At 41.0% G+C, this 15,834-nt stretch overlaps 1 protein-coding gene across 8 annotated transcripts in view; it reads left to right on the top strand.

Annotated features, from left to right (window-relative positions):
• The window catches only part of SHANK3 (SH3 and multiple ankyrin repeat domains 3), a 597,458-nt gene that overhangs the window by 368,894 nt on the left and 212,730 nt on the right, over positions 1-15,834 (top strand). For all 8 annotated transcript variants that reach the window (XM_068275859.1, XM_068275860.1, XM_068275861.1 and 5 more), the window contains one exon: positions 4,797-4,874. In XM_068275859.1, the coding sequence (XP_068131960.1) occupies positions 4,797-4,874 (78 nt within the window). The remainder of the gene's footprint in view (positions 1-4,796; positions 4,875-15,834) is intronic.

The raw sequence follows: 15,834 nt of genomic DNA on the forward strand, positions 1-15,834 counted from the left end.
TGATGATATAAATTGGAGATTCTCTGCATGATTGTATGTTTGACATGAATGCAGCTTCACTTTCTTACAAATCACTCTTCTTTAGCTAATACTTTACCTTATTTTAGTTGCCATATTTTGTAGCTGCACATTGGGAATACTTACAGTATCATGCTCTCATGAAAAAATATATTACTTGCTTAGAAACTGCACTCCTTGAATACAACATGGCAGTCTTGTTTGCCTCTCCTACTTCCGTCTTTATATAAGGATCAGTACCAAGCCCCATTCTCTTGAGCTGTAATGTTGTGAGACCACCTGGGATTGGACTTATTGTGAGTGTGACCCACAGCTGATTTCCGAGATTACTGAGCCGTTGGTGTAGATTTTGCCACTGAGCCTGACTGATTTAAACTGCTTAGTTTTGAAAAGGCATAGAAATGGGATTTACACTCAAGTATAACTTATGACGAGACTGCATTAAACACAGCCTTACCATATTTTCTGTGTTCTTCTTTAAAATCAAAAGTGAGGCTGCCGGGAGCCCTAACAGGTCCCTTTTCAGCAGGACCTTTGGTATGATAGCCCAAGTGTAACCATGCCAACCTGTTGTGTGGTCTGTACTCCTAATCAGAGGCTTAGTTATGGTCAGTTCTGTGTATGAACATGGTTGGGGAGAAGTCAACCATACCTCCTTCTGACTTACCTATGATAGTCTAGTCATTGTTGTAGTATGGAGGCATGACTGGCCAGGTGGGTTTGTAAGGGGATGGCTGAGGGTACTGTGTTCAGGCTTCCATAGTAGGATGGTGCAAGACTAGGTTCACACTACACACATAATTGTGCCATTTTTTACAACGGAGAACAATAGATAAGCCGACATGTAGAGGAATCCACTGTTACCCATACAACCCGTTCAGACACATCCGGTTTCAGTGCATCTGTTGTCTCCATTGCAGCAGAGGAACACAAAGTCCCAAACGTCAGTTCCGGACACCACATACACTGCGTATGCGCAGAATCAATGAAAGCCTAGACGGACTACATCTATTTCTAGTGTTTTTCAACTGAAAAACAGACTGGCATAGTAGAGGAGGTAGGGAAAGGAAATTTTTGCACTGAAACTCGTCTAACACTTTCACTCCCATTTCCTACTGTAGAGTTTGGTAACTTGACATTTTTTATTTGCACATCATTGTGTTATGGAAGAAAAGTGCATTGGACACTCTGTCCACTATATCTTGCTTCATTTCATTTTTTTTTGGGTAAAATAAAGCATTTTAAAAAGAACAAAGGAAATTTGTTGAACACTCTGTCCAATAGATTTTCCATGGTTTAATTTTTGTAAAATATGTTAAAAAAGAAGGAAAATACTGTATGTTGGATACTCTATCCAATATACATTACCGTACAGTCTCAAGCAACGGAAGAGCTCTGTTTGCTCAGTTTGTTTACCTACATTGTAGTACAGGTTTGCTTTAAGTATTACCAAACAGTAATATTGTACGGTCATAGATTTTTCTGCTGCTGTGAAGTGTCTGTAAGGTCTTTCCTGTCATTTCATATCTTCAACAAATATGGATGTGAAATGACCCCATAAGATTAGTGTTTAGCCTTGCTCCCGAGTTATTTGTCATTACATGTACATTATTTGATTGTGAATGCTTGAGAAAATTAAGTTCCTTGCTGATACAATTTTGAATAAAACATATGCTATGGATACAGTATTTGGAATCCCCTATGATGGATTCCTGCCTGTGAGCCAGACTGGGCCCGTGAGTTAACTTGCAGTTATCTCATCAGCGATGTCTTGCCTGGGGCTCTTCTAATCTCCTGTGGATGCCGCTGATATTACACTCCTGGAGATCACATGGGGAAACAGAGCTTCCAGTGTACACCATGCAGAAGAAATCACTGACTTCTGCACCATTCTTTATGCTTCCTGGCAGGGGAAGAATTCATTCATGTGAATGGTGTCTTTTACCTCACAGGGTTTAACCTGTTCAGCTTCCTGAAGGATAACGCGACATTAGAACTCCTTTTTAGAAATCCATGTATAGTTTTCCTATGAGAATAAATATATAAAACAAATGATATCCTTTCTGTAGTAGTAGACTGAGGTTCCTGGGCAATGAAATACATAGTTTTGAGTACTCAGAAATATTCCCCATTACATATTTTTCCTGGCCAACATAGCCCAGTGTTCTTCTTGCTTCTGGCTACAATCTAAAAAGAATGTTTCAAACAGGAAAACATAAGACATAAATGTTGTATTGGGAACACTGCAATGTTTGATTCTTGGTAAAGTTACCCAAAGTGAACAGGTTTTTTTTTTAATTCTATAGTTTTCACTTGTAATTTGCATCTTTTCTTTCTATAGAAGGCCATGTTTGCCAGCTTGTAGAAAATGTAAAAGCATTTTGCCTTTCATCAAGTAGATGATAAACGGATGCAGTCACTATCAAGGTCAGGGAATGGATTTCAATGCTACGCCACCTCTGATCAATGCCAGTAGACCTTGATCACCAAGCAGAGCAGTGTCATCCTAACATTGCTCTTAGATTTATTATTTTTTTCAACTGCATTTGCTATTTATTGTTTAGCTTACTGGCCACTAGTACAGTACCTCGTCTTTTTCATAGAAAAGACAGATTGCCACCTGAGAATATGTCACTTGATTTCAAGGCATCAAAACCAGAAGGGTTTCTAATTAAAAACACAAGAAATACGGTATCTCGTGTGAGGGTTGTTTTTTTTTTTTTTGCTGCTGACGTCGTTTCAAAGGGTTTTTATTGTTTTTTTAATCAGAAGAAACAATTCAAGTGACCAGTATCTACCCTACATTAGGAGTTAGTATGTTTGCATCACAGTAAATTAGTCTTTTCTGCATGAAAAAAGTAGCAAGATAATCATCATTACAGATAAGATCAATAGAGCATAGCTCCAATTAAACAATACGCTTTGGGATTAGCACTGCTACGCTATTGTTGACATGTCTGTATTGCCACATGATATGATTTGATTTAATCCCAAATTGTTTATTGCATTGATCCGTGTTTGCTTTTTTTCCTTCTTTTAATACATCTCTATTGTGTCTTTGCAAGATCATTGTGAATTCACTGTTTTTTTAAGGTGGACTCTTGCTGCTAGAACAATGTGTCATATATGTTTCCAAAATAGTTTTAGGGTCTTTTATGATAACTTATTTTTAACACTTGGGCTAGGAGGCCTGTAATTGAAACAGGAATGCATATGGGCATAGCCAGAATTTGGGCCTGCATTTCTGTTGGGGATGTCACAAGTGATTCTGCAAATCTGGACTGGATTTGATAAAAAAAATACTAGTTGATAAAAGATTGCAACACTCACCTGCCCTATTGACATAGTGGGGATTGCTGAAAGGTTAGTAAATGCACAGTAGATTGATTACTTATTTTTTCTGTTAATTAGTTGTTGTGTGACTACAGCTGCTGCGTGCAACATCCACAAATAAAGCAATGCAAGCCTCAGTTTCTCCACACTATGGCTGTCAGCACAAGACTAAAATCACACAACTAGTAATGTATTAACTTTTTAGTAATGCCCAATGTGTCAGTATGACAGATAAGGGGTTGCGATCATTAATCACATAGCAGGTTTTTATACAAAAAACTCAGTCCAGGTTTGCGGAATTTGGAGATTGATTAGTAAATCATACCGTCTATGTTGTAGCTTCTAAAGCAGTTAAATAAACTAAAAGGCTTCGCTTGGTGGAGATTATTAGTGGTTTAATGTTCTCAGTAAAGAAGCCTTGCTGAAATTTGGGAAGGACACAAGCCTAATGCTGGAAATACACCGTGAGTTCTTTCAGCAGATAGATGGTTAGATAGATCATTTCTGACAGGTCCGATCTGATTTCCATTGTTTTTCTGATCGATTTTTTCATAGAAGTGAAGTAAATCTGCCAAAACAGCTCATCGTGTATACCCAACATAGGGCATGAAAGTCAATCAAATGCTCCCTCCCATCCAGAAAATGGTAATTGTGGATTTGAACGATCTACATATGGAATGGAAGAATTTTGGTTGGAGGATCTTACAATAAATAAAAAAAATAATCCCAGTGTTAAATACACTTCCTAAAGCGCAAATGATCCCCCTGCCCCCTGGAAACCCTATAGCTTCAGGGATGGATTCCTTCTTTCTCCCCAATAGTGAAGTATCTTGACAGAATTCTTAATTTCTTTGTTGGATGTAATGACATGTTCCTACAACAACTGCCCTCATTAAGTTGGTGGGGATGAATCCCTCCTAGCAATAAGATGATCCAACGTAAAGACTGGATGAAAGTAAACTCCCATATATTTGGTACCAACTCTGATTTTTCATCTGTCCGGATCTCATTTGTGTAACATTTATTGCAGATTGTTTTATCTATGAATTATTTACTGTATAAGGTAGTGTTTTTGAGTAGTGTAAGGAAATGACAATGGGCTCAAACATGTCTCCTGCCTATACTTATTTATTCTGTGAATTGTGTTTGTTTGTCAGCTCTTTAATCTCCATAAATATGTAGCCAAATGACTCAGTAGCATAGAAGAAAGTGTTTAGCAAAGGACAGGACCTTGTTCAAGTCTTGTAGAATTGGTAGTAGGAAAATCAGCTTTGGCTCTTTTGCTGTTATCAGAAAATTGAGTATTATTGTACTTGCCCTTATTATCTGCCCTTATTTCCTTAGTTACAGCTACAGTGTTTTATTTTCACAACTTCAAAATGCAAGATAGACAAAATGTTTACTACGGTTTGCACTCAACTTTCTTTTTATGTGTTTTTTAATAGGAGAGCTGCGCTCGGGTTCTTCTCTTCCGTGGAGCAAGTAAAGAAGTTCGAAACTTTAACAACCAAACAGCATTTCAAGTAAGATCCGTTCTCCTTTGTTTTTCTATTTACATTTCACTGGTAGTGGCAAACTGCTAGTCAATATTGAGACTATCACTACTTTTATATTGGCAACACAATCCTTAGTATGTAAAGATACTAAAAGTTTTGTTTCTTTTTTTTCTGTGTGCCTTGGAAATAGATGTCCCTTTCTTTTGTGCTGAACTTTTTCTATTCTGTATTGTGCACATTTATATAATGATTGTTCATATAAAGGGGGGGGCATCAGGATATTTTAAATAGAACACTGTAAGCAAATAGTAACATCCGTATGTCATACATTATATTACACGTAGAAGAATATATACTACAAATAGAAGAGCTTGTGTGGTTGTATAGTTATCATTAGAAGTGATGTATAGGTGTGTGAGTGAGACACTGCAGGTTGTTACAAGGACATCAGTGGTGTCCCTGTGATGAAGAGATAATCTGTGTCTATCTAGATCATCCTGTATTAATCTGGATTACTGTCAGCCTGGTGTCAAACCCCTCCCTTACTATCACCATCTGCTGAAAAAAATCATATCTGACATACATTGTTTACACTGCCAACATTCAACAGCACTTCATTTTGATGCAGGCGTGATGGCATGATTTTACACACACCATTAAGATTCCACATGCACTTGGCATACAAAGTACATACGCTATGAATGAAAGGATTGAAGTCTGGCTATGTGGAGCTGTTGTGTACATGACTGTTTTCATTTTGTAAATGCTTATAGTGCATGCCCATAACGATGAACCTCATGATCAAGTGATTATTTATACAGTGCCTAGTGTACTTTACCTCAGTAAAGGCTACAACAGGTCTCTTCTAACCGGTTTGGGCTTTGAAACCTCAGTTTCCCCATTCACACAGGAAATTTGTTTCCGCACTGTGGCCAGCATATTATTCTTTGCCTTGTAACCAATCAGATATAGTGGCTGGAGGCCAGAGCTAGAACAGGGCCAGCTAATTTTGATGAAATCGGTAGTCAAAACTTGATTATCGAAACATTCTCATTTCTCTAATTACTTATTTTGCTAAAATGATAAGGCTGCTTTACAGTATGCATGCTGCTGCGATCACAACAGTGAGGAAAAGTCACATCATGAGTTAGTAGTGTGGTGCAATGCATACAGTGAATCATGCAGTACATTGAAATATAGACCATAAATAGTGTCTCGGTGTGCTCCACACTCTGTCATTATGCCTATATCTTCTGTGGGTATGCTGCAAGGTTCAAATGCCACAACCAACATATACATAGAATTTACAATCCAAAGTAAACCTGCGCTGCCTCACAGTCCACTAACTGTATCGACCTCCACATCCGTTCCAGTGCATCCGTTCCAAGTCCAGGGCACCTCAAAAAGAGATAGAGGGAAAATTTAATCGCATAGATTGCAAGTTCATGGATATCTTCCACCAACTATGGCCCATGTGATGTCTTTTACAATATAACCGCTTTGTGTTCCACCACCTATGGGAACCGCTGTCACCTTTAATTATGGCTGCCCAGACCCCACAGACAGCTTAAATCGCATGAGACTCCACCATCAGCCCTGAGGCCTCTTCCTCAGTGTATCTCGCCGTATACCTCATACAGGATTAAAAATATAAGAACACATCATTGCGTAGGCTGTCTCGATATTATATCACTGGAGGGATCCCACTGCCAGGACTAGTCACCGTGTCACAGTTAGTGGGGACCACCCTTGCTTGCTTGTGCCCCCACCACCTCTAAGGAGCGTGCTCACTTTATATCGAAGCTGCCCAGGCCACAGACAGCAGCAAACACCTCTATGCACGGTTTATTATGACCACCGACTCTCCCACTGGCACCAAGGGTCCCTTCACAGCAACTCCAAACACAGCCCACTGCAACTAAATTGACTAATATAGTGTAAAACCTTTAATTAAGATTAATAAAACAAGTAACGCTACTCACAAACATAGGAATTATCAGGCATATCAAGTAAAAACTCTGAGGACGTCTCCTCCGTGCACTGTCACACCTCCTGCCCAGTAAGCTACGCCCTACGCGTTTCGTCTAATCACTCATCAGAGGCTCCTAGAGGAACGAATGCGGAGGTCGTTTACAAGCTGATACAGTCTTTTTGGACATTTGTATTTCTGATACAGCTAGTGGACTGTGAGGCAGCGCAGGTTCACTTTGGATTGTAAATTCCATACAGTACATTGTCGTATGCCTTATTGTCACTGTTAATGTGAGCATTGTCCGGTAAATCTGACAGAAACCTCCGCACTGCACCACTGATGCACTAAAATATAATTGCATTATGTTGCGATACAATTTTATTATCTGCTTAGACAATGCAATGGTTGCAATGTGAATGGCTATTTTGGGGTGAACACAGTGAATGAACATTTGGTAACAAAAATGAGTTACTCTACCTTGGAATTAACTGTGAGGTCATGGTAAGCTGTGAGTGAAACCAGAAATTGCCTAACTCAGCATCATCGTTGCAAGCTATACATTCAATGTTTACATCTTTTATGACTACTGAGTAAGGATTGGGTTTTTGTAGTGTTTCCTTAGTGAATGGAAATAAGTCCTTTCAGTAGTCATTATATCTAATTATCTCTCAGAGAACTTTCAGTTTGTTGATGAGACTATTGCCAGTTGGGTCCTGCCTCCCCTGGCTAGCCAAGATGGGGAACACTTTCCAATGGCTTAGCAGTGCACCTGTGGACAGACGTGTTTATCTCACAATTGCTAGTTGTATTACTGACCATACAATAGAATCCATATGAAAACTGTGTGCCATCAGTTCTGGATTGGCTTCAGGGCCATTTTTTTTGCAAAAGCAATCTAAACAGTTGCCTTGGGAACTACGGGTTGAGGAATACGGCCCAATAACCACTTACTTTAAACAACTCCATCCATCTGTTCTTGGTCTGGTTCCTTGGTCTGGTCAAATCTAAGAACCCATTGTGGACCAGGAGTCAGAAATGTGACCCACCCCTGCTCTAGTTTGTCCTTTGATGACCGCTTAATTCTCACCATTATTTTTCACTAAAATAATTTTGGATTCAGCACTATAGCTAAAGGTGGCCACACACCATACAATTTTTTAAATATCTGTACAATTTAAGAATTGCAATCAATTTTTCTGACTGATTGTAACATTTCAAAAAATATGACCAATGTTAAATTTTTCCCCAATTAGGATAAAAAATGATTGGAAACTCTGAGAAAATTGCTAGGGTGTGTATATTAATAAATTGACAATCTAACACACACCATACAATCTTTAGAGAAATTGAAGAAAAATATCTGGCATTCCGGATCGAAAAAAACGGGAAAACCGATCAGATTTTTCAGTCAAATGAAAAAAAAAGCTTTCGATTTGTTTTCGGGAGATCCGATCGTTTTTATCGAATTGCCGTAAAATCGGATCATTTTATTGTATCGTGTGGCTACCTTGAGTCTAGAACCCCTTCTCTGATTATTTCAGGCTCATGACTGCACAGTCAAAGTAGCTGGTGTAGCCAAGCACTGGCACTGTTTTCACTAGTGTGTAGTAAAGTATCTGTTTGTAAGTAGGCTGCTGTATTTTATTACAGTTTCTAAAATAAAACAATTTTTACAATAGCAGCTAATCAAAATCTGTATGAAAAAAAAAATTCAATGCAGATGAATATATATGGAGAATGTGATAACTTGCAGTATAACAATGTATTGCAGTATATCAATGTAGTGTCTTTTAGGAGCAGGAGTGTTGTGCCAGCGCATCTCACTTTGGGCAACAAAGTGGCAAGAAATATACCTGACTATGCTTTAAATAGAAACTCCGAACAAGAATTCAACTTTATCCCAATCAGTAGCTGATACCCCCTTTTACATGAGAAATCTATTCCTTTTCACAAACAGACCATCAGGGGGCGCTGTATGGTTGATATTGTGGTGAAACCCCTCCCACAAGAAACTCTGAGTCTGTACTCCTGGCAGTTTCCTGTCTGTGAACCTTGCTGCATTGTGGGAAATAGCTGCTTACAGCTGTTTCCAACTGCTTTTTTGCATGCAGCAGCTACATCCCCTGCCAACAGTAAAAATGTCACCATGTAATAAATGTCAGAATGTAAATCAGGGATTTAATAGATTTTACAATGGGCAAACACTGACTAAATCATTTATACATAATTATTGTAAAAATGAAGCACTTTTTTATTACATTATTTGCACTGGAGTTCCTCTTTAAACCCATGCAGTGTTAACATAATTGCTGCCTGGTATTTTCAGAGCAACTTGAACGTGTACTTTATGATTAATGAAAAGTACATGTGAATTGATGCAGAGCTTGCTGAGGAAAATAAGAAAAGGGAAATAAGATAAAGGAAGTGTGGGCTGGGTGGGGGCAGCAGGCTAAAAAGGTGTTCAATAGAATGCCAGAATTATTATTCATAAATATGAATAATAGTAAGTATAGCTTACTCACTCTCTCTATTGTGACTGTCGTCATTACTTGGTACTATTTTTTAAAAATGCGGCATATACTGGTGATGTTATTGTTTAGAAAAGTGTATCGTATTAAGGACAGAACACCATTGAAAAGGCACTAAAAATGTTTTGAAAAAAGTCAAACTTTTTGCAAACTATTGTGCAATAGAGGTTTTATCTAAAAATAATAATAATAAGGAAGGTGGCTTTGTTTATATGGAGAACAGCCATCATGAACTTCCTCAAGGCTCTGGCACTCCCTGAAGGAGAATCTCCAGTCATCTGCCCCATATATCATGCACAGCCTGGAATTCCCCCTGTTGTCAACTGAACTGGTTACTTACTGTGTGTTTGAAAACAAACTGATGGGATTGGCTAGGAGTTCCCAGCTATGCTTGACATACACAGCAATTAATTTAAAGAACTCAGCTGTGTTCCATAAGGTAAAAAAGAGTGTCGGCGAGTGTGTGTGTGTAAAGACTGGTACACACAACCAATTTTGATTGGCCATTGAATGGCCAATTTTACCATGTCGTATGAAGGCTTAACTGCACAATCTGTTAAAGAGAACCCAAGGTGTGTTTAAAGAATGTTATCTGAATACAGAGGCTGGATCTGCCTATACAGCCCAGCCTCTGTTGCTATCCCAAACCCCCCTGAGGTCCCCCTGCACTCTGCAATTCCTCATAAATCACAGCCGTGCTGTGAGGTTGTGTTTACATCTGTAGTGTCAGTCTCAGCTGCTCCCCCGCCTCCTGCATAGCTCCGGTCCCTGCCCCCGTCCCTTCCCTCCAATCAGCAGGCAGGGAAGGGATGCAGGCGGGGACTGGAGTTCTGCAGGAGGCGGGGAGAGCAGCAGACTGACACTATAGAGATAAACACAGCCAGCTCTGACAAGCTGTTTGTCAGCAGCGTGGCTGTAATTTATGAGGGATTGCAGAGTGCAGGGGGACCTTAGGGGGGTTTGGGATAGCAACAGAGGCTGGGCTGTATAGGCAGATCCAGCCTCTGTATGCAGATAATATCCTTCAAACCCACCTCGGGTTCTCTTTAATAGCATTCAAAATCGGTTGGCCCTTATACCACATGGATATGGTAAAATTGGTCAATAATTGACCAGGTTGATTTGCTAAGGTTGGAGAACACATTATAGAACGTAAGTAAACCATGCTGAAAGTTAATCATGTGCATAAACCTGTTGGGAATATTTTTTATTTAAATAAATGCAGGCTGTCTTACATGTATTACCGTAAATATAATTTCTTGTTGTGGGTGTTACGGATGATGGCAGTAGCTATAACATTGGTTCTCTAAGGTGGCTGTTTACAAAGAAGCAACAATCTGATTTTAGACCACACATCTTTGTTCACCTTAAAAAAAAATCAAATCTCCCCTATAAGACTGTCATATTTATAAAAGGGCAATCTTACTAATTGTGGTGGTGATCTGAGCCTTGATCATCTATTATGATTACCCTATTATTCAAGTGGAGCAAATTGTGGCCTAGTAACATCTACAAAGCTGGGGCCTTGATTAGTTTTGTAGCCCAGGAGTGATGCACTTCAGGTATGGTTCTCTGCTTAGCTGGAGGCCCATCACTAGTGGGCTGCAAAATTAATCTAGGCTTAAAGTGAACCCGAGGTATGGAGGCTGCCATATTTATTTCCTGTAAAGAGAGACTGAAGCAAAATAATTTTGCCCTTTTTACAAGTAAACCGCCGCATCCCCGCCGCTAAACGAGTGCTTTAGACCCCCCAAATCCCCAGGAAGCAATCTGGCCTGCATTTCCTGAAAGAGGCAGAGCTTTCAGCTTCAGCTCTGCCTCTCCTGATGTCAATCGCGGTGGATCGCCGCCTCTCCCTGCCCTTCTCACTCTTCCTCCATAGAGAGGGGCGGGGAGAGGCGGAGATCCGCTCGTCGATTGACGTCAGGAGAGGCAGAGCTGCGGCTGAAAGCTCTGCCTCTCAGCTCAGCAAAATCTACGACCAAGTTGGTCGTGGATGTTTCCCTGGCGATTTGAGGGGTCTAAACCCCTCGTTTTGCAGCGGAGATGCGGCGGTTCACTTATGCTGAGACTACTGAAGTGAATAATAAGGTAAAAAGGGCAAAATGTATTCGCTTCAGTATCTCTTTAAAGCAATACCAGTTGCCTGACTGTCCTGCTGATCCTCTGCCTCTAAAACTTTCAGCAATAGACCCTGAACAAGCATGCAGCAGATCAGATGTTTCTGACAATATTGTCAGAACTGACAAGATTATCTGCATGTTTCTTTCTGGTGTACTTCAGACAGTACTGCAGCCAAATAGATCAGCAGCGCTGCCAGGCAGATGGCATTGTTTAACCCTTTGTCTGCTAAGCACGTACCTAGTATGTTCTGGCAGGCAAAGGCTCCTACTGCCAACAATGTACCCAGTACTTTTTTTTTTTTAATTTTTCCCTTTAGGAAGAAGTGGGCAGGGGGGTGGGGGGGCAACATCATTCCTCCCTCCCTTTCCATGGGCCCTCCTCCTGTGCCGCCCTGCAGAGCTGGAGCAGTAGTGTGGTGTGTAATTAGCTCTCACCCACTTGCTCCATGCGATGTGTCCCCGCCAGCAGCCGTCTCCTCTCTACTTCTGGTTTCCCTGTATGATGCGAAATTACGCGTCATACAGAGATCGGGCGGCCAGAGAGGTGCCTGCTGCTGGAGGGGACATATCATATGGAGCGAGCGAGGAGGGGAGTTAATTACACATCACACTGCTGCTCCAGCTCTGCATGGGGGGGGGGGGGGGACAGGAGGAGGGCCCATGAAGAAGGAGTGAGGATGATGTCAGCCCACCTCCCCCAGTGTCACCTATATCTGGCTACCTATACTGGCTGCACCTATAACTGGCTACCTATACTGGGAGAACCTATGCATGGCTACATATACTGGCTGTACCTATACCTCTGGCTACCTGTACTAGCGGCACCTATACCTGGCTACCTGTACTGGTGGCACCTATACCTGGCTACCTATACTGGTTGCATCTATACCTAGCTTCCCATACTGGTGGTACCTATTCCAGGCTACCTATACTAGCGGCTCCTACATCTGGCTACCTGTACTGGCGTCACCTATACCTGGCTACCTGTACTGGCACACCTGTTTCAGGCTACCTATACTAGTGGCTGCACCTGTATCTGACTACCTGTTCTGGCGTCACCTATACCTGGCTACCTATACATATCTTATACTGTTGTATTCAGCAGAATCAGGGCTTTTACAAACATTTTTGTCAGTAAATGTAATTCTTCTTTGGAAAAAAAAAACCAGAAAAATATTTTATTTTTTATTTCACTTTTTTTAACATATTTAACTCAAAATTTTGTTATATCTCTTATATCTCCAGAAACAATACAACATTTTATTTCAGTGTTCAAGCCCAATTCATTATGGAAAACAAACAATATATAATATGTACTATTTCATGTAAGGTTTCTTGTAAAAAAAATCCAAAGTAAACCTAATGAGTGCAAAATGTCTACAAATTGCTTGTCAGTAGATGTTCACATTTAGGCCAAATCGACTGGCAGGGAAATGGTTAAAGGGAAGGTTCAACGCGTAAAAATGTACGCATTGAACCAGTAACGCGTAAAAATGTATGTGTTAATGTTCCTGCACTAGTGGGAATGCGTAAAAATGTACGCAATGCGGCCCGACGACCTCCGAGGTCGGCAAGCTGCCAGCGGGGGACTGGAGCAGCAGTGAGTGACTGCGAGGGCACAGGATAGCTGCATGGGGCTGGTAGAAGCCCCAGGTAAGTGAAACTCATTTTTTTATTTTGCTTGGACCTTCCCTTTAAAAGGAAACAAATATGGCAGCCTTCATATCACCCTCACCTCAGGTTCACTTTAAAGAGACTCTGTAACAAATTTTTCAGCCTTAGTTCTTCTATCCTATAAGTTTCTATGCCTGTTCTAATCTGCTCTGGCTTACTGCAGTCTTTCCTAACTGCACTGTCTCTGTAATAAATCAATGTATCTTTCCTCTGTCCTGTTTGTCGGGCTAAAGCTTGATTGTGTGGAATGTGCAGGGCTGCTTGTGATTGGTAGAAGCGATACACACCCTCTGCAGGCCCCCTGCACACTCTGAATGACTCACACACTATGCTTAGCTGAGCCTATTACAAGCTGGTTAGTTTGTTTGTAAACACTGCCTAAAACTGTTAATTACAAGCCAGGATTGCAGCAGAGAGTGGCAGAAACAGCACAGAGGGGCACAGGAGAAAATAATGAATAGAATGGTATGCTTTTTATTGTAAGAATATTAGAGTACAGATTCTCTTTAAGCTTCACATCACAGCCAAAACTAGGCCCTAGTTTACTCCAGAATTCTCCCAGGGTATGGGACAGTGTAAACACCATTCATCATTTTATATCATCATGATGTTGGGTGGGATTTTTTCTTGAATCCCTTAAATACACAGAATTAAAGGCTGGTTTACACAGAAGTATACTAAAATATGTGTGTATTGTTGAACATTTCAGTGCGTTTCCACATGGGATTTTGCATGTCGCAATATATTTTTTGATACTTACTTTTGGACCATGAAATCCATGTGATTTAAGAATGCTTGTAACACAGTGTGCTGTGAGCAGAAATATGTACCGCTGTGTTATAACACATTGCACAGTAACACATAACACAAGTGTTAATGATAGAATGAGAGTCTGTGGGGTTTTCAGTAGCCTCGCAGATTGCAGACCACGTGTAGTGTGTTGTGATGAATGGCATCTCACATGGTGTGAACAAGTCCGGAAAAATGATTTTCTTTGTATAGTGTAGTTAATGCTTCAGCAATCCTTGCTGTGGCCCAATATGATCTGCTGAGAAATGCCGATTTCTGCCTCCCAAGATCAGCTAGGTTTTATTTGTATTTTTTTATAATAAATAATAAACATTTCCAATGATTTTTAAAGATCTCTTGCCCACAAACAATTTAGCAAATCAGGCCATGAGGCCTATCATTTTTCATTTTCTAGGTATGGCTTTAACATTTTTCTATATAAACTGAGCATTTATGTTATCTGTTAATTAGTGGTTAAGCGACCCCTAGAGGTAAAACTTGCAAATTGCATTGGATTTAAGGATTATTGAGAAGAAATAGAAACTGAACAAACCTTCGAAATGGTGTATGTAAAGGATTATTGTGGTGTGTGTGTGTGTACGCGCGCGCGCAGTGTGAGTGTGTGTGTGTGTGCACGCGCGCGCAGTGTGTGTGTGTGCGCACGCAGTGTGAGTGTGTGTGTGTGTGTGTGTGCACACGCGCACAGTGTGTGTGTGTGTGAGTGTGTGTGTGTGTGTGCACGCGCGCGCAGTGTAAGTGTGTGTGTGAGTGTGTGTGCACGCGCGCGCAGTGTGAGTGTGTGTGTATGTGTGTGCACGCGCACGCAGTGTGAGTGTGTGTGTGTGTGTGTGAGTGTGTGTGTGTGTGTGCACGCGCGCGCAGTGTGAGTGTGTGTGTGTGTGCACGCGCGCGCAGTGTGAGTGTGTGTGTGAGTGTGTGTGTGTGTGCACGCGCACGCAGTGTGAGTGTGTGTGTGTGTGTGTGTGCGCGCGCGCAGTGTGTGTGTGTGTGTGCACGCGCGCGCGCAGTGTGAGTGTGTGTGTGTGTGTGCGCGCGCGCAGTGTGTGTGTGGTGTGTGTGTGTGTGTGGGGGGGGGGGGGTTGAATTTGGCTTACTTATAAACTCGTGTTTTTTTTTTTTTTCCTGTGACCCTTGCATGTAAAATTTGAATTTCATGTTACATGGAATACCCCTATAAATTTAGTGGATATCTTTAATGATGCAAAGAGCTGTATTCAGTAGTTTGGCTTCAAAATGTGATAATGCTTGATTGTAGTTTTCTGCAAAAAAACTAAATTCTGTTCTGCAGAAAGGAGTTATTTGAAGTACATTAAATTATGCATAAAGTAATTATACCAGTCAATAATTAGCACAGTGACATCTCTTGGCCATATTGTTAACTGCAAGTAAAAGTATTGGACAAGAGATGTGCAATCTTGCGCTAACGCAGGCAAAAGGTCAAGGTACACCGCAGACTGATCACCCACTGGCAGCTCCTCAAACACTCGGCTGTGAGCGGACTACAGGAAAGGAAAGCAAAAAACAGGAGGAGCGCTCCGTAGTGTGATACCTTTTAATTAAATGAAAAACTGCGCGATAAAAAATACACTTCCCTCATGGAAGTGGAACCTGAAGCTGCAGTGGCCAGCGGCAGCAAAGATCCAGGTGGTAAATGGATGTTCCCCAAAACGTTCTCATAACGGGCGTGTGGTGCGACCAATATAATATTTTGGGCAATTGCAGGATAATAAGTATACTACATACGGAGTGCCACAGTTTATAAACTGCTTCAACTGGATGGTATGTTGTTCTGTGTGTAAAAGCCTCTGGCGATGTCGTATAAAGGGGCAACATTTGCACCTAGGTTTTCCACAACGGAAATTTCCAGTTAAACCGAATGC

Source organism: Hyperolius riggenbachi, chromosome 3 (genome assembly GCF_040937935.1).
Source record: "Hyperolius riggenbachi isolate aHypRig1 chromosome 3, aHypRig1.pri, whole genome shotgun sequence".
In the NCBI taxonomy this organism is placed as follows: Eukaryota; Metazoa; Chordata; class Amphibia; order Anura; family Hyperoliidae; genus Hyperolius; species Hyperolius riggenbachi.